This window comes from Adiantum capillus-veneris, chromosome 9 (genome assembly GCF_014529385.1).
Source record: "Adiantum capillus-veneris isolate H3 chromosome 9, ASM1452938v2, whole genome shotgun sequence".
NCBI lineage: Eukaryota > Viridiplantae > Streptophyta > Polypodiopsida > Polypodiales > Pteridaceae > Adiantum > Adiantum capillus-veneris.
Window position 1 is genome coordinate 133,562,392 of NC_140939.1, and position 25,130 is coordinate 133,587,521.

Sequence of the window (25,130 nt, forward strand, 5' to 3'; positions counted from 1 at the left end):
CCCACAAACATCACTATGCACAAGCTGCAACCTGCATGTGGCCCGAACTGAACCATCCTTTGGAAACTTAGAACGCTGCATCTTACCCAAAATACAGCCTTCACAAACATGTTTGACAGGTGCTTCAAGAGGCGGCAAAGAAGCAACCATATCAGATTTTTGCAAACGCAGCACACTGGCAAAATTCAGATGACCAAAACGTGCATGCCAAAGTTTTGCATCTGAAATAGCCCTTGAATCTGCAACATCATTTGCAAAATTTTGTCCACACTTGTCATACAAAGTGAGCTTATACAGCCCGCGGCACAAAAACCCAGATGCAACAATTTCATCACCAAAACTGAGATCATGAACTGTACATCTGTCATCCACAAATTTGACTACAAGTCCAAGTCTAGCAAGTGCGGATATAGACAAGAGATTCTTCTTGATCCCAGGTACATAAAGTGCATCCACAAGTGTGAAAGAACTGCCATTAGCAGCAGTAAGTACAATCTTTCCAACTCCCTGAACTGGATAAGAGGCATTGTTGGCACAAGTGACTGAATTTTCATGAGGGACAGACTCGAGAGAGGTAAACAATTCACGATGTGAGGTAATGTGCTTTGTAGCACCACTGTCAAAATACCACACATGTGAATCTGTAGCAACTGACAAGTATGCATCATGGACAGCAGGATTGTAAATGCACTCTGCGCTAAAAGCCCATTCTGCATCAACATCAGCAACATAGTCTCCTTTCACAAAAGACTCAACAATTGCTGCATCTGTAGTGGAACCAGCATTTGCAGTGGAACCACCCTCTTTCTTCTTAGCCTCTTTGGCCTTCAACTTAGAACACGACTTGACCAAGTGATCATTGGATTTACAATAATGGCAACGCATCTTCTTTTTGCCCTTATCACCAGAATTTCCAGACAAATTGCTGCTAGCAGAAGCATTAGGAACATAATTTTTGCCACTCGCAGCAGAACCATAAGAAGTGGCTGCATTGCTGTTACCACCCTTTCTTTGAGAAGCAATAAAAGCCTGTTCAACTGCACGTTGTCTAGTCATGTTTTTTCTGGAAAGTGACTCTTGCAACAACAATGTGCATAATGCATCAAACTTGACAACTTCTGGATTTCCTTGGGTCATAAGTCTCCAAGTACTAGCAAAAGTCTGGTAAGAATCTGGTAAGGCATCAAGAATAGTCTGCACAAGGGAACTGTCTGAAATGACTTCACCTGCAGAAATAAGTTGCTCATTGATATCCTTGACACTAGCAAGGAATGTGTCCATATAATCTTCCACGTGCATAATCTTCGACTCCAGCTCTTTATGCAGCAAAGCAATTTTAGCCTCATTGCGGCTTGCATAAAGACCTGCTAGAATATACCAAGCCTGTTTTGCAAATTTTGCTGAACGGATGTGAGGAACAATGGTGCGCTTCACAGACAACGCAATCAATACATGAGCCTGCGCATCCTTAACATCCCAACGAGCTTGTTCTGTTGTAGGCAAAACAACTCTAACAGCTGCAATCCTTGTAGCAAGACCTGCAACATCCTCAACATCGCCTACATCCTCAGAACCAGGACGTACATCAATGCCCTGCACAATGTTCCAGACACCCTTTGACACAAGAACATGTTGCATCATATAAGCCCACATAGGGTAGTTGTCCCCATCCAACCTGTTCTCAGCAACAAACAGCTTGAACACATCTGTGTTGTTGTTGTCAGCCATGGTAAATGTTGCACCTGATGTGAAAACTGCTCGAAAATAGGAGAAACAGAGCGGGAACAACCTGTGCTATATAGTACAAACCGTAGAAGACTATAAGGCACCTGTTATGCAAAAAACGGCACTGACAGAAATTCTGCACAAAATGACGAAATAGCTTGTGCAGTACTGCCTGCAATGGAAATGAAGGCCGAATGAGCCCAAATCAAAATTTTGAGCAGACCTATCTCTACGAGCTCACCCAAAATATTTATCGACCTGCGAACGCTTGCCAAAGCTCACTGAAATCGGAGAAAGTGAGCAGGCGTGTGCTGGAGTAGCTGGCGACTAAGCCCGGGAGGACGTGGCCTGCTCTAATACCAATTGTTGGAATTAGGGTTGCAGAGAAACGCACACAGCTTGGAGAAGACGAAGGAAGCTCAAGGCACACAATAGAGAGTGTGTTACTTAGTGTGCAATGGAAAGATAGATAGCCCTAGAGTGAGGGGCGTATATACAATGCACGGGGGAAAAAAACCTCCTAAAGAGGGAAAAAATGCCCGAGCGGTCCTAATGTGTTCACACACATCACTACCACATGTATATGGTAACAAGAACTAATCTTCTTCTTCTTCTCCTCCCGCTCTCTCTCTCTCTCTCTCTCTCTCTCTCTCTCTCTCTCTCTCTCTCTCTCTCTCTCTCTCTCTCACACACACACACACACACACACACACACACATGCATGCTCGTGCGTTCGTAGTGGCCTACCCATGATCTTAAAAGCAAATTCACACAAGCAAGTGCACTCTTGTCGAATCTGACAATGGCCTTTCCACAAACCTCCTCTCTTTACCATCTCTCTCTCTCTCTCTCTCTCTCTCTCTCTCTCTCTCTCTCTCTCTCTCTCTCTCTCCCCCCGGCCCCTCTGGTGATAAACTTAAACTACATTTTGGACCTGGCATGTGGTTTGTTTAACTTTGCGATGAGCAAGTGAGTCCCCCTCTTTTCAAAGAAACAGACTCAACCTTTAAGTTTTCCTCTCTCTCTCTCTCTCTCTCTCTCTCTCTCTCTCTCTCTCTCTCTCTCACACACACACACACACACACACACACACACGTGCTACACACACTCACGTAACAATCAACAACTCAGTGGGAGAGGGAACAAGGTAGCACGTTTGCTTGCGACATGTGGAGGTGTCAAATTTTCAAGAACTTTAAGAAAAAGTATAGGAGTACCTGTCTAGGGTAATTTGTTATAATTTTAAAATACAAAATTATAAAATTTGTTAATATAATATCAATATTGGTCTTGAAAAAATCTCTTTGAATTTTTTTTTCCAAATATATCTTCAAATTCAAAAGTCAAGTTTGCATTGAGCAGTAAAATTTCCTTTTTGTTTACCTTTTTTCTACGAAGCATATTTAACATAATACATTTACTCTCTTGTGTAAGTGAAAAGTCTTTTGGCAAAAGAAAAGAGAAATTCTTTTGACTTTTCATTGTTAAAAGATTGTCAAATGGTCATTCCAATAAGTTTTACCCCTTCTCTTTTGTCCTCTTTTGTAAAAACATTTAAACTGAACCAACTAGTGACACATGGAGGCCTTCCCTTTTGTAAAAACATTTAAAGTGAACCAATGAGTGACACATGGAGGCCTTTTACTTCTGTAAAATATTTAAGATATAGAAGTTCCTTTGACTTTTCTTTCATATAGAAAAGCCTTTTCGTTTTCTACCATTTTCGTTTTCTACCATCTTAGTACTTACCCTTCACTTTTGGATTTCAAATTAAATTTTTTAAAAGGTTTTTTTTTAAATGAAGCAGAGTGTGACATGTGGAGGGTCTCTCCTTTCTTGAAAATTTTAAGTTACACTAGTGCAACCGGCGCGAGCCGCCTCTCTCTCTCTCTCTCCCCTTGCATCACTGTGTTTCCCGGACCTGCAACGACATTGTCAGATTGATCTTCTGTTGATACGTCTCAAGGGGGGGAACCGGAATTCCCTCCCCCTTTATCTATAGTATAGATTATAAAGAGTATAAATAGATAGACTTAAGTTTAGGGACTCCTATGACCTAGTAGCTCACCATATGAAGCTCCCTTACTTCTTATCAATAAGAAAAATGAAACTTTTTGTATGTGGATCAACTATATGGAGTTAAACAAGATCATTATTAGAAGAGATTTCCTATTCTTAAAAACTTCCACTTCTACTCGCTCCACTTTTATTTTATTCATTACTTCCTAAGATGCTCTCTGAGATTCCGTCTTTCTCCTCTCAAGCGAATACGCCACTACCCTTACAAAAAGGTTATCCAGATTCGAACCCCCACCAGCCCAGCCCAGCCAACACTCTACCAATGCTTTCATAACCACTTCAACGGCTACCTGACGTTGCTCCATGGGGCCCGACATATAATTAATAAAAAACCACATCGTTCATTCGCATCTGCATGTCGGCTTCCCTTCTCTCTCCTCTGAGTGCTGCCATACGCTCCCGTTCTCTCTCCTCTACCATACGCCCAGCTTATATGGCGGCGCGAACTCAGGTTTTGACGTTGATCTGGCGACGACAAAGCTGCAAGAGAATCGCCATTGACTCTCCTCTTACTTTCCTTAAATGAATTGAATCACCTACTTGACAAATTGAAAGGGGCTAATGATTTGGATAAAATTGACCTTGAATTTGGGTACCACCAAGCTAAAAGGGTTCTAGAAGATGCTTACAAAACGGCATTTCGAATTGAAACAAAGCGGATGCTATCATAACATTGTGTGAGCTAGGAAGGTGCCGATACAAGGACAAACGCTAACCCCAAAAAAAGTAACTTTCATGAGCTAGTATACCAACAACTCTCCAGTGGGTGAGCATATGTGCAAGAATTTATGTTGACCGTTTCAAATCGCTAGCTCAATCTGCATCGTGAAACTATCCTCTTTTACCCCGAGGTGTATCACTAAACGGGCCTAATCAACCGTGAAAAATGCATTATTCTCCCCCTCTTTTACCCCGAGGTGTATCGCTAAACGGGCCTAATCAACCACGAAAAATACATTATTCCGGACTACTTCAATAGTGCTACATTCCGGATTATTCTCCCCCTCTTTTACCCCGAGGTGTATCGCTAAACGGGCCTAATCAACCGCGAAAAATACATTATTCCGGACTACTTCAATAGTGCTACATTGTTGAAATGCAGCGCGGTGCTGTAGAGCACGGGAAGAAGCAAAATATCCGACCTGCCGGATTCGAACCAGCGACATAAGGATTTCAGTACCTACTACAGTCCTCCGCTCTACCAACTGAGCTAAGATCGGCTTCTTTCGGTAGCGATCGCAAATAAAATTTTTCTCACTACTTTGTGACCGTGCCCAGTGAACCTAGACCTCAAAGCAAAAGAATAAAGACCAATGGGTGAGGACGACTCGGGGCTGTTGCATCCTACAGCTAGTACCATAACCTCTGAGTTTCAAATCTCACTGCCAGCGCCACGCCCGCAATGCGTTATACCTTTCTTAAGCCAGAGACCTTCATCGGTTAGGACGCGGGGTTGTTAGTGGTGGGTGCTGCATTTACCACTACATGGCCTGCCAAAATCTATCGAACAACGGTGGAGTGTACGAGCAAACCATGTGACCAAGTTTTTTGTTTCTTTTCGAGCATGGCCAAAGCAGTGAAGACTCAAGAGCCTGCCTTTTGCTGATCCTTTCCTCTTGCTGCGGCTTTTTTGTACAATCATTGTGCAGCTTGCCTCACTAATAACTCCCACGGGATGTTGGATGAAGACCACCCACTGGGATCTAGGGCATTATGTGACCCAGGCGGGACAATTGGATGCCGGGGAGTCTATGATCTATCGGAGTTTACTTTTTATGTCCGAGTTTACTTTGGACCATTGGATGGTGGGGAGTCTATGGTCTATCCGAGTTTACTTTTTATGTCCGAGTTTACTTTCGCCTTCGTGAGCAGCACATATCAAGTGTCGTTTGACCTTTGGGACAAACAAATGCTCACACATGGGTGGGTAGGCCATCAAACTGGCTGGTTGTCCGGAGTTATGGCGAGCACCGTTCTCTTTTCCAATGGTCAAAATCTGTTAATCGCCCTATGCCGCCATCGACCCCATGCCTTGTAGGACTTCATGTCTAAGATTGTGGAGGGGTTCAATAGTTTGCAATGGGGGGATGCCTTTGTGTGGCTCTTGTTGTTGATGGTAACATGGCCCTCATCCTACCACAGTACATGGCCAATATTTGGAACACCTATGTTAGTAGGAATGCTAGGATAGAGGAGGCAGTAAGCAGGCGTGCATCAATGGCCAAGAATGTGTGGCCCATTATTATGCACACATTGTTCCAGTAAAAGTGCAAAATACATTGGTTGAAGAGGGAGTCGCCGTACAAAAGAGAAGCCACCGACCATAGCAACATACAATCCAATGAAGACTAAGGGCATGGTCACGCAATGTCATCAAATATCTAATATCTAACCAACCCAAATGATTTTCTCATATTAAATTGATCGCTTAATATGGGATAATAAACGGGAACAAGGGTTAGAATATAGACATGTGCTTATGGATCTATCTCAACACGGGGCCAATGGTAAAGGGACCCAAATGAGAGATGGTATGTCAAAGAGCAAGGTTAACTAATGAAGCTGAAAAGACCTTAGGGTTAGCTTCATTAAAGACCTCCAATGGTTAGTGTTAAAAGTCCTTTGACCTTAAGCAAGCTAGGGATGAGCTTGAGGTGGGAACTCGACCTAAACTTAAGCAAGCTAGGGCTGTGCTTGAGGTGGGAACCTTAAGCAAGCTAGGGTTGTGCTTGAGGTGGGAACTCGACCTAAACTTAATCAAGCTAAGGCTATGCTTGATGTGGGAACCCGACCTAATCTTAAGAAAGCTAAGGCTGTGCTTGAGGTGGGAACCCCACCTAAGGTGCTTGTCATGCTTGATGACTAAGGTACTTGAGGTACTTGTCACATTTAATGAGGAAGTTGCTTGAGAAGCTTCCTATGCATGGGGGGTAAGATGCTTGATTCAAAAAGAGAACCTACTCACTTAATGAGGAAGTTGCTTGAGAAACTTCCTATGCATAAAAATCTCAAAGTTAGGGAAATTCTAAAAGAGCACATGGGACACATGCCAGACTCTCACTAAGCTTAACCACATGGGAGCTTGAATGCTATTGGTTGGGCTAAAGAGGGGCCAATGAGCTTTCACTTCCACCTAACAAATATCTAGATATTTTCAAGCTCTCTCTCTCTAAGGGGTAAGGAGGACACTTGTCAAAAGAATACCCATATGCTTGATTGCATGTGGCATGTGATTGGCTAAGGGGAGAGGGGTCCAATGAGCTTGCAACATGAACAAATTTCGCCCAAAGCAAGCTAGGGGGGTATACACCATCACACACACTCATTGGCAAGACGATTCTCACTTGGTGAAAGTTGAGGAACACCACCTCCTTCTCCAAGCTTGTGAGAGTGAAAGCCTACACCAACACTCTTGGCTATGGAATGCAAATCCAACCAAGAGTCGTCCTTCAATGCTTAAGCTTGCCATCTTTTCCATCTCCATTACTATGCTATTATGTATGCTAGCAAGAAGAGTAATGATATGTGAGGAACTACTTCTTTCTTCTATGGAATGTTTCTTCTTCCTCTTTCCTATCCTCATTCCCCGCTAGCTCTCTCCACATTCGAAGGTGTTTGAGGCCTTGGGACTAAGGCTTGGGATAGTTAATGCTTTCTTCAAGTTTATGTTATGTTATGTTTGTGATGCATGAAGCTTTCCATCTTCATTGCATCACCAAGGTCACAAGGAACACAAAGATTGTATTGTACCAAGTCTCTCTTGATGGGAGAAACTATAATACAAATGCCTATTGGAGGGGGGACCGGCTCCATATGAATCCGGTCCTCAACTATTGTCATGTTCTCTAAACTCTCTCTCTCTCTTACAAAAGTATTGTTCATGCCAAGTTAAGTAAGTACCATGTTTATGTTGCTACCATCAATTAAGTTCACCCGCTATGCTCACAAAGTAATCTCTTAAAAGTGCTTCACCTACTTTCCTAATTCCGCTACTCTCAAAGTTCATAGGCATCACAATGAGTATCCTCTTTTGAAGCTTCGATAGTGAAAGCTCTAGGAGTCTCATTGCGAGCATTACTTTTGGGGCAAGAACGATAGCCATGTCCTTGTTCCCCACACTTAAAACATTTGTGATCCTTGCGAAAAGTTTCAAGCTCTTCAGCAGAGAGTTTATTTTTACCTTTGTAAACTCCTTTCTCCTTGGACCGATTGTTGTTGTTGTTGTTGTTGGAATGGCCGTGGGAAAAATTTTGGGCATTAACTTATCCCTTTGCATCACTTTTGTCTTTATTTTCCATGGGTTTGACATTCCGTCTAACCCCTTGTTGGAAATTGATGCGTGAAGCAACCATGGTATGGTGGATTACTTCGCTGATAGAGTCACGCCGTTGAGAGTTGACATACTCGGCCATCTCCTCAGGTAATCCTGCACAGAATTGTTGTTTTTGCTTAGCAAAGTCTATCTTTTGAAAGACAGTAGCCTTGAGATGTAAATCCCAAAACTTATCCACCCAAAACGTAAGAGCACCCAATCATCCTCCTTCAATTTCAAAGCGCGTCGATGGCGATCTGCTGCCTTTTTCTATCTTTCTTAATATTTCTGCAAAGCCTTGCCGACCTTGGCAAAAGTTGTGTCTAAGTTTCACGTGTACTCATCAGCTTCAAAAATCTTATCTTTCATGCTTACGAAGGGTGGAACCTTCGCAACACCTTCAATAATCTCAAATGGCACCTTCCCCATCGAAGGCTGTATCGTGTTATTGCAGGCAAATTCCACCAAAGGTAGATACTTTTCCCATTGAGTCTTCTGATCCGAGATGTAAGTTGTCAATAAATCTAAAACCACTGAATTGACAATCTCAGATTGCCCGTCAGTCTGCGGGTGGAAAGATATGAGAACTGCAACAGCATGCCAATGTTCCTCCAAATTGCCTTCCAAAACAAACTCGTGAATCTGGGGTCCCTGTCGGAGACAATCGTCTCCGGCTGCCATGTAATCTTAAAATCTGGGCCACAAACAGTCTCGCTAAGTGATCCGGCTTGACTATTTTCTTCACTGGAATGAAATGAGCCTGCTTGCTAAATCTGTCAATAAGAGTCCATATACCATCGTGACCACTCTGTGTTCTCGGGAGATCAAAAATGAAATCCATTGCAATACTTTCCCATGGGCGGATGGGTATGGGCAAAGGATGTAACAATCGTTGTGCTTTATGCCTGTCAAACTTGACCTTCTGGCATACCAAGCAATTGTGCACAAACTCGTCCACATCCTTCTTGAGTCTCGATCAAAAGAAGTATCTCTCTACCCCTTTCAAGGTGGTAGCAATGCCGTGGTGACCCGTAAAAGGCGGACAGTGGCATTCGGTCATAACTTTTTTCCTCAACAGTTGTGTAACGCACAACATGGTTTTCCTCATCAAGTAGCCATCACGAATGGAATTTGTTGCTACTGTCTCCCCATCCCGTGTCCGTGTGAAAATGTCTACAAAATGTGTATCCGTGGCATACTCATCGACCATATCCTCGAATCTCCTATGATGTATCACAGAAATAGCCAGAACCAACGGCTTCCGAGACAAAGCATCTGCCACCAAATTCTTCTTTCCCTGCACATGGACAATCTGGAAGTGAAATTGTGACAAGATGTTCGCCCATCGCATCTGCTTTTCTGATAGTTGCTTTTGTGACAAGAAGTAGTGTAAACTCTGATGGTCTGTAAAGACAGTAAAATCCAATCCAAGTAGGTAGTGCCGCCACTGAGTAAGAGCATGGATAACCGCCAAAAGCTCTTTCTCATAAATTTGTGATGTCAATTCTGCCCTTGAGAACAAATGGCTCTCGTAAGCAATGACATGGCCTTCTTGCATTAAGACCGCACCCAGACTACTACCACAAGCATCACCAATATACTTCAAATGACTTCTTCAAGTCTGGCAAAGTCAAAATTGGTGTCGTAGTCAATTTCTCTTTCAAAGTCTGAAAGACAGTCACCTCTGTGGGTCCCCACGAGAAAGGGACTCGTTTTTGTGTCAAAACATGCAAAGGGGAAGCAACCTCTGCAAACTTTCTAATGAACCGCCTGTAGTACGAGCACAATCCCAAGAAGCTTCTAACTTCATGGACATTCTTCAAATCGGGCCAATCACGGAGTCTCTATCTTGGCCGGATCCATCTGCACTCCTGCTGTTGACACAATGTGTCCCAAAATGTGTATCTTTGGTAGGAAAAATTCACTTTTCTTCGCATTAATCACCAACTTGTGATCTCGTAATGCCTGAAAGACTTGAAGCAGATGTACTCTATGTTCTGCCTCATCCTTGGAGAAAACAATGATCTCATCAAAGAAAGTACCAACAAATAGTTTGTACTCTCGAAAAATCATGTCCATCATCCGGTTAAATGTCGCAGGAGCATTGGTTAGGCCTAACGGCATGACCAAAAACTCAAATAACAAGGATCCCTAAAGTTGGTCAAGTATATCATCGATTCTAGGAATTGGAAATCTGTTCTTGATGGTGATTTTGTTGAGAGCTCTATAGTCGATGCGCATTCTCCAAGATCCTTCTTTCTTCAAAACCAACAACACTGGAGAGCAATACGGTGAAGTACTAGGCTCGACAAGACCCTTTTCCAAAAGGTCTTTCACTTGGTTCATAATCTCTTCATTCTGGGCTCGGCTCACACGATAAGGTGGCCGGTTCGGTGGTGTGCTTCCAGATATCAGATCAATAGTATGATCTTTAGGAGAGATGAGCAGGTGGTAACTCACCTGGCAGGCCCTCTGAGAAGCAATCGGTATGAGCGTGGAGAAAATCTTGGTGTTCTTATCAAGTTCAGCCATATTTGTTCTATCCTCATCACTCAACTCCTTCAAAAAAATCGAGTAAACAAACAGACTGGATTTCATTAATTTGGAAATGGCCGAAGCCAATACAATAGGGACAGACTCGTCCTTAAGTTTTATATCGAGTACAATGGCTCTGCCCTTCTCTGTGGTTAAAGCCGCTTTCCTCGCCCGATAGTCGACCACGGCGTTGTTCTTGTGGTACCAGGGAATTCCCAAGAGGACATCACAACCTTCCAAAGGAATTATGTAAAAGTTCTCATGCCCAAATACCCCTGACAATGCAACCGAAGTTTGCCAATGACAGGTGTAATGGCTACGTCCATGTCGGGTGCCGCTAGAAATGCCTCTGCAAGTAGTCCCAACCGATCGAGAGTGATCTCGAGCCATGCCACCAATTCCAGTGAAATGAAGTTGGACTTGGCTCCTTCATCGAAGAAGATCACGGCTTCTTGGTCTTTCATTTTGCCCCAAGCTCGACAGAGTTCTGTACTCTCGTCCATCCTGTTGGGATCGGTACCCACGCAATCTGAAACCAGTCATGTTTTCGTCTTGCCTTTTCTTCCACAGTCCTCAGCTGCTCTCGAACTCTCGGGCCTTTCGTCGTCCTTGTCATTTTGTTCTTTCTATGCCTTTTTTAGGGCACTTCGCGGAGATATGTTCAGTTTCCCGCATCCAAAACACTTCCCCTCCTTGATGTAGAGAGCCCTCTCTTGAGGAGTGAGTTTGGCATCTTTCTTTTCTAGGTTGCTCTTCTTCTTCCTACTTTCATTTTTCAAAGTCTGTTTCACTCTTTGCGTCATGATTTCATATGTGGGGTAGGTCAAACTGCCTGAGTCAATGGCAAAACCCCGTTTCGCATGACTCATCAACTCCTGAACGGAAGCTGACTTTTGTTCTAAGCAGTGATCTCGGATCTTTGTAGGAAGACCCAAGGTAAACCGCTCAATCTATTCCTTGAACGAGATCTTCTTTAATGAAGAGGCAGTTAGAAAAGAGCTCTAGAAACTCTCACAATAAGCGTCCATTGTATCCTTCTTGGTCATCCATAGATGGTTCCAAGCAGTTTGTATGTTGCATTCATACTCTCGAGTCAGCCAAGAAGAAATAAAAAGCCTTTTGAATTTCATCCATTTAACTGGCGTTGTCTTGTTTAATAGAAGCGTGGACCACCAAGTTCAAGCATTCCCTTTAAAGTAAGAGGCAGCTCTCTGAATCTTAGAGTGCTCTGAGTAACGCCCTCTAGAGAAAGCGATGTCAAATTGCTATATAAAAGACAAAGCCTTCGAAGCATCTCTATAACCAGAAAAAGTGTCAAATTTTATTGATTGTCCACCTTCCTTAAACTCTCGAACTTTCTTGCTTTTATCTTCCAGAAAGTCATAGTGGTTGGCTTTATAAAAATTATTCTTCTTTGCATAAAAGATGTTGTCATCTGAGTTCAAACTATTTGAAGACGAGTCCTCTGTAGAGCTGTCAACCATGGGGCGAGATATAGGCTTCTTTGCCTTTTTCCTGCCCTTTCCGAATCTTTTCTTTTTGCTTCGCTTTTTTTACCTTTTCTGTCTTCTTTGCTCGAGTCAGAAGAGCTAGAAGAACTGTCAAAAGAAGAAGAAGAAGAAGAAGAACTGGGTACTCCTTCAAATCGAACACGCTTCTTCTGCTTCCTTGCCGATTCAAAAGTAGATTGACGACCCAAATAACCCGGGAAGTCGGTGCCTTTCTTCTTCCTTTTGTCGTGCTTTTTAGCTTTGTTCTGCATGTCAAAAAGCTGAGCAATTCGTGTATCAACCACCTCTTCTAATTCTTGCTATGTGTACATCCTCTCCAAAGTCATGAGGTACGAGGATCAGAGATGCCTGGGTTTGTTTCTGCTCGAGCTACGCAGACACAGAGAGAGAGCCTGATGAGAGGAGAGGCCAGCAAGCCTTAGAGACACATCACAAACTTCTTTAGAACAGACACTGGACACTCAAAGGAGCTACTACCACAGCAGATCTTGTCACCTCACACCAGAGGCACACTGATCAATCGAATGACTGAGTTGGGGAGATCCACACGCCTACGATTGCGGAGGACGCAGCATCGACGGAGACTACATCAAAGGATTCGAATCACTTTGGCCCGACATGCACGACGCCCGGTCAAACTGTTGACCATGGAGGAGATTGATGAGATCTGCCAACACCCAATGCTGGATCTCTTGTGACTTGTGATTTAGCTATACCGGCTACCAGCTTAGGATTTCACAGTATTTATATTTTATCATTTTGTTATTTTGACTTTGTATCAGATCCACCACATTGTAACGCTCTGGTTTCATAGGTCATTTTGGCCTTTTGAAGACGTTAATATAACATTTTGTTTCATTTCATTTCTCTCTCTCTCTCTCTCTCTCTCTCTCTCTCTCTCTCTCAAGTCTGCCCTTGCCAGGTCGCGTAGGTCTCCCCGCTGTCAGGTCGCGCGCAGGTCTGCCTCTTCCTTGGGTCGCGCAGGCCTCCCCCTATCAGGTCGCGCGAAGGTTTGCCCCTGCCAGGTCGCGCCCAGGTCTGCCTCTGCCAGGGTCGCGCACGCCTCCCCCTGTCAGGTCACGCGCGGTCTGCCCCTTACCTGGTCGCACCTGGTCTGGCCCCTGCCTACTCGCGCAGGCTCCACCAGCCCCCCTTTGCACAAGTCTGCAGACCCACGCACCCCCCCCCCCCCCCCCCCCCCCCCCTCAGCAATCTCATCAGCACTTACCTATTGTGGTGAGCTTCAAAAACAGTGGCAGCATAGAGCAAATCAAAGAGACAAGAAGTTTCCTGCATTCTATTACAGGAGATTGTATCTGCAGGAGTATGTGATTTCAGAATTATGCAAGAAATGCAGGAAATTCAGAAATTGCAGGTTTAGCAGGAAATTGCAGGTTCAACAGAAAATTCAAAAATTGACGATTTGAAAGTGCAAAGAGTGCGAATGTATGCTTAATGTGGGTAAGCATGTATGCATAGTGCGGAAGTGCTTGTGCGTATAGTGTGGTCCCTTTTTACCACCGCAATCCCCTCGTTTTTGGCAGCGACCAAGCAAGAGGAAGCAGAATGATAAACCTGATGCTTTAGAAGATGCAGTTCAAAAATGTAAAGAAGAAATGATAGAAACTATTAACAAGATCAACCGCAACCTGCTAGGCAAAATAAAAATGCTTGAAGATCGTGTGTTTGCCCAAGACGAAGAGATTGCGTCACTCAAGAAGGCGCTCGCAGAGGCACAATCACGAAACACACTTGAAGATGGAGAACTGCAACCCTCAGTAATAGAAGAACTAAACTCGATCAAAGAGCAAGTGCGAGCCATCAAAGAGGGGGAAGAGCAGCATAAAGAGATGACGACTTCTTGGGTGGACGTTATTACAAAGACTCAGCAAAAGGCAGATGAAGCCCAGAAATGGATTGAGGTGGTCAAGAAAGGGAAAAGCAAGGAAACAATGTCGACACCCACCATTATCAGCTTGACCCTAGAAGAGGAGCAAAGACGACGTTGGCGCTCTCTACATTGCGGTCTTAAAGACAAAGATAATGTAGACAAAGAGGTAAAAGAACTCATGGCTTTGATGGGGGTTCATGAGCCGATGCACTCAAGAGCCTGGAGAGTGGGCAACAACAAGAAAAATGGGAGCAATGGGGAAACCTCGAAAGAAAGGGCACTCATCCTTTGTTTTCCCTCCATGGAAGCAAAGAAAGACTTTTTGAAGAAAAGACCAACTCTTAAGAAAACAGGTATCTTTCTCGGGGATGACCTTACCCTCTCACAGATCGCTCATATGCAGGAGGTAATGCCAGAGATTAGAGCGGCAAGGGAAAAAGGCAAGAGTGCCTTTTACTGAGATGGAAGAGTGGTGATATTGGAGCGACGCTCCACATGACGGTGTGAGGTCTATGGGACTGCACTCAAAGTTGCTACCTGGAATTGTAATGGATCTATGCGTCTTGATGTAGGTGCTTTTGAGGAGTGTTTTTCCGGGAGAGACATCATCTTCTACTCTGAGACACATCAGGCCCCTAGGCAGTCTATGCCTCACATTAGTGGATACAGATGGGAGACAGCCTGTAGACAGGAGACACGATCAGAGCACAGAGGGCGGGGCTCAGGAGGAGTGGCAGTGTTATTCAAGGAGGAGTTGCATCCATTGATACATATAGCTCGCAAGGATGAGCAAGCTAGGTACATGTGGGTGAGATTGAGAGCAGAGACAGGCAGATATCTTTACATTGCTATTTGCTACTTTCCCTCGAGTACGTCAGTATATGCACCACCTAAAGGACAGTCCCCCTTTTCTATCTTGGATGATGACATATGGGAGTTCTCTAGAGATGGTGACATTATCATTCTAGGGGACTTCAATGCTAGGACTGCCCATCATCAGACAGTGATTTATGATACCTCAGAGGAGATGTTGAGAGAGTTGGATGTTGTGGAGACAGGCCTATCTAGACTATCGCAGGATGGGGAATATACTGAGTATGGCCGGCACTTGATAGACATGGGGATTGCACATGGATTGGCCATCTTGACTAGCCTACAGAGATTTCCCGCTGTGGAAGGTTTCACATGCTTTCCACACAGACATGGAGCCAGCACAGTGGATTATGTCATGGCACAGCCGAGCCTCATCTCTAGTATCCAGGATCTCACTGTTGGGCCCAGACCTATTGGTGTGGCAATGGATCATGCTGTGTGTCGTTGACCATCTCTTTCTAGTTCAGTGTAGCACACAGGCCACGGGCAGCTGTCCCTACTCGCTACACCTTCACGCGAGAGACGGACTCTATATACATAGATGGGATATACAGACGCTTGTGCACTGAGGAGCCAGGACGACCTCTGGAGGAGCTTACTACTATACTAACACAGACATTACATGATGCAGCAGCAGAGGCATACCCACACACTCAGCCTGAGCAGAGACGCCGTTCTGGGAGCATGCCCCAGAACAGCTGGTATGATGCGGAATGCCGCGAGACTAGAGCTAGACTTGAGAGGGAGGTGCTTTTGGGAGACATCACTCACAGGCAGTCACAGATTGACTTCCGACGCCTAGTGCGGCGGAAGAAAAGGGAATTTTTGGCTCGACTAGAGTAGGATCTTTACCAGCTATTCTTGAGTCAGGACTCGTGTGAGGCGTGGCGGCTCTTTCATGAGCAGTCCCCCCTCCCTGTCCCATTACCTCTACAAAGACTTGGGGCCAGTATGCATCATCTCTGTACACAGTTTCTGGACTGCCGCCCCTCCCGGACCCCCCCGATCCATGCCCACATACATGTGCTTTTTTTACCGCTGAGATGGTGAGGAAGGCCATTGAACAGGATGAGGATTGGGAGAGCATATGATCATGATGGCTTAGTGGCTGAGCATTTCATGCATGCCAAAGATCTACTAGCAGAGCTTCTAGCAGTTATGTTTAACCGTGCCATGTGTGAGAGCTTACCTGATACTTGGATCCTTTCTACGATTGTACCCATCTTCAAGTCAGGAGACCCTATGGAGCCTGCGAATTATCGCACTATCATGATTGGACACACATTGGCACAATTGTACGCATCCATTCTTGAGCAGCGGCTGAGTCGATGGGCAGAGAGGGAAGGGATACGTGCAGTTGGGCAGGTAGGTTTCAGGAGAGGCTTTTCTACTCTTGACCATATCTTGACACTCAGAGCCATCATTGAGGAGGGCAGATCACATGGGAGACGCGGATCTATTGTAGCTTTGTGGACTTCCGCAAAGCATTTGACACAGTACCCAGAGCTAGATTGATGCGCAGATTATAGGAGATGGGAGTACCCACAGAGCTCATTTGGGGGATCATGGCTTTGTACAGGTCAGTAGTGGGGCATGTACGCACCTCAGAGGGTTTGTCCACACCGGTTCACTCCACTATTGGTGTGAAGCAGGGCTACCTGCTCTCTCCTACTCTATTTGGTATGTATGTGGATGAGGTTAATGACTACATTGAGAGAGATGGTGATATAGGTGCACAACTGGCAGGGACATGGATTCCACTATTGCTCTATGCTGATGATATTGTGTTGATCTCCGACTCTCCAGAGGGGATGCAACGTCACTTGGATGCTCTGCATAGATTTGCCCACGAAAGTGGTTTGTCTGTCAGCCTTGGTAAAACCAAGGTCATGGTATTTAATACCACCCCACAGTGGATCAGGAGGTCAGCGCCCGCATTCACATACGGCCAGGAGACGGTGGAGTTTGCAGATGCTTACACTTACCTTGGAGTGGTTTTTAGTGGACCAGCATTTTCACTTAGGAGAGCAGCAGAGACTAGACTGACCATAGCCCATGCAGCATTGGGCAGATTGGAGAGGATGTGTTCACAGGTTCAGTTTCAAGAGCCTCGGACAAAGCTCTGGCTATTGGACACTTTAGTGGCGTCTGCATTGCTCTACGGAGCTGAGATATGGGGACCTTCATTGGATATCACGGGAGGACAGGTCGCACTGATGGGTGGGGGAACATGGAGAAGCCTCTGGTCTCTATGATCTTGCGGCTCATTAGAGCCAATGCTTCAGTACCACATGCCATTATCCGAGCAGAGCTAGCTGCCCCCCCACTAGTAGTCGAGGCGCTTACCAGATCTGTCTCCTTCATGCACCGCATGTGGGAACTTCCTAGAGACAGATATGCCTGCCTTGCACTTGAGTCCTCTCGGCAGTTAGCCATGCAGGGAGATACAGCATGCTAGTATGGTGAAATGACATCATGGTTTCAGGCGCATGGGTTAAGCATAGACAGATTGCCCCCCTTCCAGTACTCAATAGAGGCACCCTCTCTGACTTTTACATAGTCCAAGATCACCAGGCTCATCCGACAAGACCTGGCTCAGCTAGACATCAGGAGGACATGGATATAGCTAGCACAGGATCTGGACACGAAGATGGCTTTCTACAGAGAGCACCTTCTCCAGCTTACAGAGGACGGTTTTGTGACGAGGCCCAGATACATGGACACTCACTTGTCTCATGGGATACGATGTGCTATTGGCCAGATACACACATCTTCACACCAACTGCTGCAGATCGAGACTGGGAGATACAGTGGAGTACCAGTAGAGGCCAGGACGTGCCCCCTGTGTGGCATGGAGCCAGAGACAGAGTTTCACTACACATGCCACTGCCCCGTCTACTACGAGATACGAGGCCACTTCCACTGCTTGTTTAGAGAGGGCTTTGGACCACTCTCCAGAGTCATGCAGTACGAGGATCAGAGACGCTTGGGTTTGTTCCTACTCGAGCTGCGCCGACACAGAGAGAGCCTGATGAGAGGAGAGACTAGCCAATCTCAGAGACACATCACAGACTTCTTTAGAGCAGACACTGGACACCCGGAGGAGCTACTAACACAGCAGAGCTCGTCGCCTCACACCAGAGGCACACTGATCGACCGGGCGACCGAGCTGGGGAGATCCAGACGCCCACGACTACAGAGGACTACCAACACCGACAGAGGCTGCATCAAAGGATTCGGATCACTTTGCCCCGACATGCACGACGCCCGGTCAGACTACTGACCATGGAGGAGATTGATGAGATCCACCAGCGACCGATGTTGGATCTCTTGTGATTTAGCTACCCCAGCTAGCTGCTCTTCCCCGTTCACACCTAGCAGTCCAGGATTCCATAGTATATTTGTTTTGTCATTTTGTTACTCTGATTTTGTATCAGATCCACCACATTGTAACTTTTTGGTCTCATAGGTCACTTTGGCCTTTTGAAGACGTTAATATAACATTTCATTTCATTTCTCTCTCTCACACAAAAACAAGGCCACCCTCTTCTGCGTGTTGCAAACATCTTGTTTTAGAATGCCAACATGACCCTTGACCTTGTTTCCACAATTCAAAAATTAGGAAACATTGATGTTTACTAATTGACAGCATTCATTTGCCTAAAAATACATATACAAAAATATATCTCTAGTTTTACAGTATTGAACTGTAGGAGCGTTCCATGATTGTTCAAGCTCTTAAGCTGCGTTAGCAAGCCTTGATGGTTCACAGATAAAGTCACTAACCTACTTTAATAAGTATGTGTAACAGTCAATGAAAGAAATTGGTATACATTGGTGTACTGGTTCAATTCTAGGTCACAAAGAGACTCTAATTTTGAGGCCTATTGGACAAGAAGATTCAAGGGTTGCATACAAAATCCAACTACAAGAATCCATTCCATGAAGCTTTGCAAGCCATTTCCGTCTTCAATGGCCTTGCATGTCACCAAATTATAACTACAAGAAGCTGTTTCTAATCGATTGAAGCTAGAAAGCCATTTCAGTCGTCAGCGGCCTTGCCTGTCTACATCCATTTCCCTGTCCATGTAACTATGGTTCAAATACCCCTTTGGTAACTCTATCCGAAGGTTCCAGACATAACAAAACAATGTATCACATTTTACTGTCTGGAAGTTAAGCACTCTAAACCTGTACCCTTCTGTCATTCCCACTGTAAGCAGCACTAATTCAATGCATGTCCTGCATTGAGAGACAAAACCTGAACGTCACACAACGGGGACAGAACAGATGCGCGCAACTTGAAAGAACACAAGTGGTAGAGGCAACTCGCAAGTTCTTATATTCCCAAGAGTGCTCGAAAACAACCTAACATAAAAACACCAACGGCAGGTAAGAGGAACCCAGCATGTCACCCCTCACATACACCTTTGCTAGGTATTGTAAAACACATCTTGAATCCAAAAATACCAAAGCCACACACCATAAGAGATAAAACAGTCACAAAATTGCATTCCTGGGTACGTGACCTCTCTGAAACTCCTTCATGAAAATACAGCAGACTTACTTTATTCCATATACAAAAGTTCTCTCAGATTCCCCCATGAATGTAAATTACCATTCATTCATCAAGACTTTAGTGCAGACTTTAGGGCATCTGGCATTAATACCATATTTCTGACATTGATACCCTCTTTCTGTGAAACAACAACTTGGGTAGTTTATCCCTGGAGTAAAAGGTTCCATGCGACTAAAAGAACAGGTTTGAGTTGTTGAGCTCACTGTAGTATTTGAGGGAAAAAAAACCCTTCAAAAAGAAAAGGAAAAGATTTGAACCAAGGAAATCTTACATCACCCTGCCCCCCTCTCCCAAACCATGAAGGCATAGCCTTAACACAACAGTACCAAAACCAGAATAGTGAGGTTGAGGTTGCAAATCACACCACCCATGCGAGAAATATGTGGAGAATTCCGTAAGAATGTTGTTAGATACAAAATTTACTGAGAATGACATACCTCCTAAGTATGCAGGTCATATGAGATGGTGATATGCTAAACGAAGTGTTTAGGTACACTCATTGCTGAGGAATATGAGCAGGAAGGTACCACTACCCTGTGGGAGCTACTTAAGGTAGCGGCGACCGCCATCCTGTGAGAGCTACTTTTGACTTTTCCTATGAGACATTTCCGGAAACTGCTTGCGCACGTGACTTCTTGCCCTGTTAAGTTCACCCCATGCCTTGCTTTTCCCGTTACCCTCGAGTTTGTTTGAGCTGCGAACTTCTTCCTCTCTTTTTCCAGAATCCTTATTCAGAGGTGGCGGGCCACACTCTGTATGATGCTGTGTTTGCTGGTACAGTCGACCTCTGCTCTCAACAGGAGCCCTGGCTGGTCCTCGAGAACTTCGACGACCGGTGGGTGTGTGAACAGCTTCGCTTCCCTTAAGGGATTTTTTGAAAGGTTCCACTGGGTTTCCACCTAGGGACACTCCATTCAATTTGCTCAGCTGTTTGGACCTTGAGATGGGAATGGCTCCATCATTTGAGGTGCCACTAGCCATCCTTGGAAGTTTAATTGTGAGACTCTTTGTGACAACTTCACCGTCACCGGCCCATCTCTCCACATACTTCGCCTCTTCTCTTCTATACCTGTCCTTTGCAGTCACCTTTGAGTGATCGTGATGGTCGACCCACTCCACCCTTCTCGTGCTGCCTGGGTGGTAGCCAACATCGCAGAATGCAGAACCCCTATTCCAGTAGTCCGACTGTTGTGAACCTATATGACCTTCTGAGGATTGGACCATTTTGCTTCCGAGGTCTGCTGGCTTCACTTTGAGAATGCTGCTGGTGATTTCACTTGTACTGTCTTTTGACTGCTTCTCCTCATGAACCATATCTAGCTTAGGAGCAAAACTTAAAAGGATGGTTGCGGCTAGGTTGTCGCTGTCAGACTCATGTTCTAGGTCCTCAATCAAGACGCCACCCACCACAGCTTCAGACTTGCCTGCTGATATTAAAGTGGTTGGTGAAGGTGCAGATGCGCAATCCCTATCCGATGGTGCGCTCCCTGACTCATTCTTGCATGCTGTGGAAATCCTTCCAGAAACCCTTTGTGTCATATCATTATCAGATGGTATAGAGGATCTCTTCTTTTCCTGTCTTGAAGTACTGGGTGTGTCGGTGCTTGTGGACTGCACAGAAACGGCTTGCATTATAGGCTGATCAGCAGGATAAGCTGAGTCCGCATTACGAGAGGCATTACATTCAGAAAGATCCATTTGATATCTCTTTGCATCAGCATACCGTTGCGAAATGCTACCTGTCAGAAAACCAGAAAGCCCCATCAGCATATATTCTAAAATCATACCTTGACCTCCCTACAATCACCAGCTATGGTCTTACCCTTATCCTCTCCAAGCTTTCGCGCTCTCTGCTGTACAATATCTGTAGCAACAACACCCTCTTCCAGGCATTTTGATTGAACACCTTCTGGTATCGTATTAAAGGACTCCGACTGACTGCTAGCAACCCTATCAATTGCATTTCCTTCAGATGTCCTGGTTTTATCCAAAGAAACCTTCCTCTCTTCAAGAGCGCCAGAACCTGAGTTCATGTCCATCTCACCTTTAAGGAGACTGCCTCCTTCCATTTGGTCCAGCATGCCTTTAGTCATAGCATTGGTTGAGAGCAAAGTTTCCTTCTCAGAAGTAGCATTGAAGTTTTCAAGACTCGAATTCCGGTGTTCAGCTATCTTCTGTGACTCTGGCCTTCGAAGAACATTCTCCAATTGTGATACATTGTGCTGAATGGGGCTTGTATTTGGTGAAGCAGACACATTGAAACCCGAACTAGGTTCACTGCCACTTGTGCATGCAACAGCTACTAGATTACACTCGCTTACACATGGAAGTGTGACAGGAGTAGATGCACTTTGTGAGAGTGTAAGGGTAGATGAAGGAGAACCTGTGGCCAAAAAAATCGGCTCTATAGAAATGCCTAAAAATCCTTTTGCCTCCCCAGTTGAGTTAACTATCTGGGACATACTTCTACTAAGCTTATGATCTGCCTCCCCTACTTGCTTTTGCACTCTGCTATTAATCTCACAAGACTTTGATGAAGCCAGTAGTGAATCTCTTTTCAGAAAATTCAGAGGCTTCTTTTGTGTGGCCCTTTCCTTCTCACTTATCTCCTTCTCAGGCGATACCAACTTCAATTCCATACCAACTCCATCATTTTTTAGAACCAACTTTGGTGGCTTCTTGAATGGTGGCTTTTGCGGCATAGAAGGAATACTGGGGTAATAGTGCCCAAGGCCTATCATATTCCAAGAGCCAGCTATTTCCCCCTGATTTCTCTGTAGGGACTCTCCTACATAACCTCCCTCAGGTGGATCTGATGAATGAAGGCCATACACCACGTTCTGCTGCGGATACATACTACTTGCATTTTGTGAGGATTGTACCCACACTGATTGTCCAGCCGGTGGAACAATATGCTGCTGAAAAATAGGTGGTTGCTGATATTGAGGAGCCTGAAGAATGGGGTTTTTCGAAGACCACAAACTCACATCATGTTCTTGACTAGTCATTGGTGGAGCAATGATCCCCGGCATACCATGCCCCCCTTCTGCCGTGACTCCCATTTCAAATCTGGTGATGGGCCCAACATTTGCTGGTGGACCTTGTGAGGAAGGCTCCTTCATAAACCATTTCGATGTATCCCCCAATCTTTCTGTCAAAGCACCAGTCATATCTTTTTGAGCTCCACTAGACACTCCAGGAGACTGTCTTTCCAAATAAACTTTGCCCATGCTACTACCCACACTCTCAATCCACGGAGATTTGCTGTTGAGGTGTCTCTGTTCTATACCTGGAGTAGAAAGCTGGCTCCTGCCAGCAGAATGATCTGGTAGGACTAGATGTGGGGATAGACGCTGCTGCTGTTGAGCTGGAAACCTGACCGATACGTCGACAATATTGGGTTCAGGAGCCTAATACAAAATGAAAAAGCAAAAGAGGAACTTTGTAAAACAAATAGCAATGAGTGCATTGAATGCGAAGCAAAAGAGGAGACAAAACATCCATTTTTCACACCTGAAGAAACCAGTGTGCCTGCTTTCCCGTCTCTTGAGAAGCCCTATCAATAAGGTCAGCTTGAGGTAAGAACATTGTGTTGTTTTGAACGGTGCCAAGACCAGTATTCAGCATACCGCCAGCATTCTGAAAAGCCATGTTTCTTTCACCAGAACTTGTAAAATTCTGCTCGGTCTTCATGATGTTCAAGGGCAAACTTGGCGGTGCCTTGACATTATTATCGCCCCTGCTCATGTCAATTTCACCCGAAGGGAGTTTGATTGCTGGCGCCTGCAGCTGCAAGGAGCTAGAGACTAAATGAGAACTAGGGCCTTGCTTTACATGTGCATCAAAACCAGAGTAAACCTTAGGTGACTCTTTCGAATTCCTAGAAAGGCACGAAGCAGTGTGGTTGAGAGTATTTGCCGAATTCTCCAACTCATCATCGGAGTCATCTTCTGGAGGCTGCTCTAGATCGATCTTTCTTTTTCTCACAGGGCTACTCACAACACTTTTTGGTGTTTCCTCCATCTTAATCATCCTCTCTAAGACTGCCTTCGGTGGGCTTCCCAATGAATTATTAGTAGGTGTGCCTCCTTTTGCCACCATTCCCATGCCATCCAAGGTGGCCTGCTCCCAGAAGTTGGTCCTCTGTCCGTGGTTGGTTTCTTCAGACACAAACTTCCCGCAGCCTGGCGAAGGCGGTGGTGCACCTGTATACGCATCCAGGCCTCTGCTTTTAGCTTTGTCCATTAACAGCCTTTGCACTTCATAGAGCTTGTGGAGGTCATGCACCTGTCATAACAAGCCAGCAGAAAATATAATAGAATCGCTTCTAATAAAGAGATCCAAAAACATTCCATCTGTAAATGGGCAATCTGACACAATTTCATAATATCACAAATTTACAAAGAGGCTGCCCTCAGGACCAAGATCCTTTCTCATTTGAATCATTAATCTCAACAAAGATCCTCTCTCGTCTGCATAAACAGACTCCGCTATGGCATAAACTTCTAGTCTCTCAAGCTCCAAGCTAGTATGTGCCTAGCCACATACAGAGCAGATCATGCATGTACATTTAGTGATGCCAAAACGCGCAAACATTTCACATTTGGAGGGATAATCTTCAGGTGCATGATATAAACATGATGAGCAGACCACTTTGCTTAATCGAACTTGTTCAATCTTCAACATAACAGAGCCACAGCACACAAACCTGCTCTTTGAACGTCTTTTCATGCTGCAACATAATTTCTCTGACAGACGCTCTGTTCATGATTCTTAAATGCTTCATCACTTCTGTATTCATCATGATCTGATGCCGCTCCATTCCCGGAGATGTGTAATTTTCCACACTTTGAGTGCTTGATCCAGCCATGGCCACTCGGTGTTGCTGCACCTACAATGCTTACGTCTGCACAAACCGGCGAACAGAGCACCCTGCTGGGGTCATTACAAAGAGTGATTAGCTCCAAAGTTCAATGATTCAAACACAGAGCAGGGAGAGTTGTGTTACGGCGAGTTTGATTTTGCAACAATCAGCTATTCAGATCAAGATTTCTTTTTTTTTATGAGAGTGTGTGTTTGCATGGGCGAGCCGTGCGTGTGCATGCCGCTCTGTGTGTGTGTGTGTGTGTGTGTGTGTGTGTGTGTGTGTGTGTGTGTGTGTGTGTGTGTGTGTGAAGGGGTTGTTTGTAGAGAATCAAAGATACAAAGATCAGAGAATTCACCTCAGGACAGAAATGGAGAACAATCTGATGTAAGATCTGTTAAAACAAAGGAATCATGTGAAACAGCCTTTCCTCCAATTCTGGGAGAAAGGCCACTGGCCAGGGTCCATGTGAGCATCAGCACATTAACCCATTCGAGCCTGCACCACACTCCGCCGGGCAGCGTGGTTCCGTGTTTGATAGATCTTCAAGACCTCAGCTCGTGTGCTGCCAGAAACATCTTTGAGAAAGCATGCGTCTTGCCCGAATATCTCCGCTGCCTCTTGTGAAGTCCTTGCCCGGTAAAAATGACGATGTTGGGCTCTTCTGGCCAGAAGAATCCTTGCTCTGCATGAAGCCAGGATAGGAACAGAGTATATGCACGGAGAGAGAGAGAGAGAGAGAGAGAGAGTACTGATGCGTG

At 45.0% G+C, this 25,130-nt stretch overlaps 1 protein-coding gene and 1 non-coding gene across 3 annotated transcripts; both read right to left on the reverse strand.

Moving 5' to 3' along the window:
- Window positions 1-4,940: 4,940 nt before the first annotated feature.
- On the reverse strand, window positions 4,941-5,024 carry TRNAY-GUA (transfer RNA tyrosine (anticodon GUA)). Its single transcript is given in 2 exon segments — window positions 4,941-4,976; window positions 4,988-5,024. It is a non-coding gene; the product is annotated as a tRNA-Tyr (tRNA).
- A 14,653-nt stretch (window positions 5,025-19,677) lies between these two features.
- LOC147451204 (uncharacterized) lies at window positions 19,678-24,867 on the reverse strand. Of its 2 annotated transcripts, none has more exons than XM_086520165.1 (5): window positions 24,728-24,867; window positions 24,214-24,440; window positions 23,019-23,792; window positions 21,328-22,915; window positions 19,678-21,244 (listed from the first exon to the last, which is right to left on the reverse strand). In XM_086520165.1, the coding sequence occupies exons 2-5, from the start codon at window positions 24,373-24,375 to the stop codon at window positions 20,085-20,087; spliced, it is 3,684 nt and encodes a 1,227-aa protein (XP_086376291.1). In that variant the 5' UTR covers window positions 24,376-24,440; window positions 24,728-24,867; the 3' UTR covers window positions 19,678-20,084. The 2 variants fall into 2 exon arrangements, with proteins under 2 accessions (XP_086376291.1, XP_086376290.1); XM_086520164.1 differs by having other exon boundaries at window positions 24,214-24,437; window positions 24,728-24,866.
- Between the last annotated feature and the right edge of the window lie 263 nt (window positions 24,868-25,130).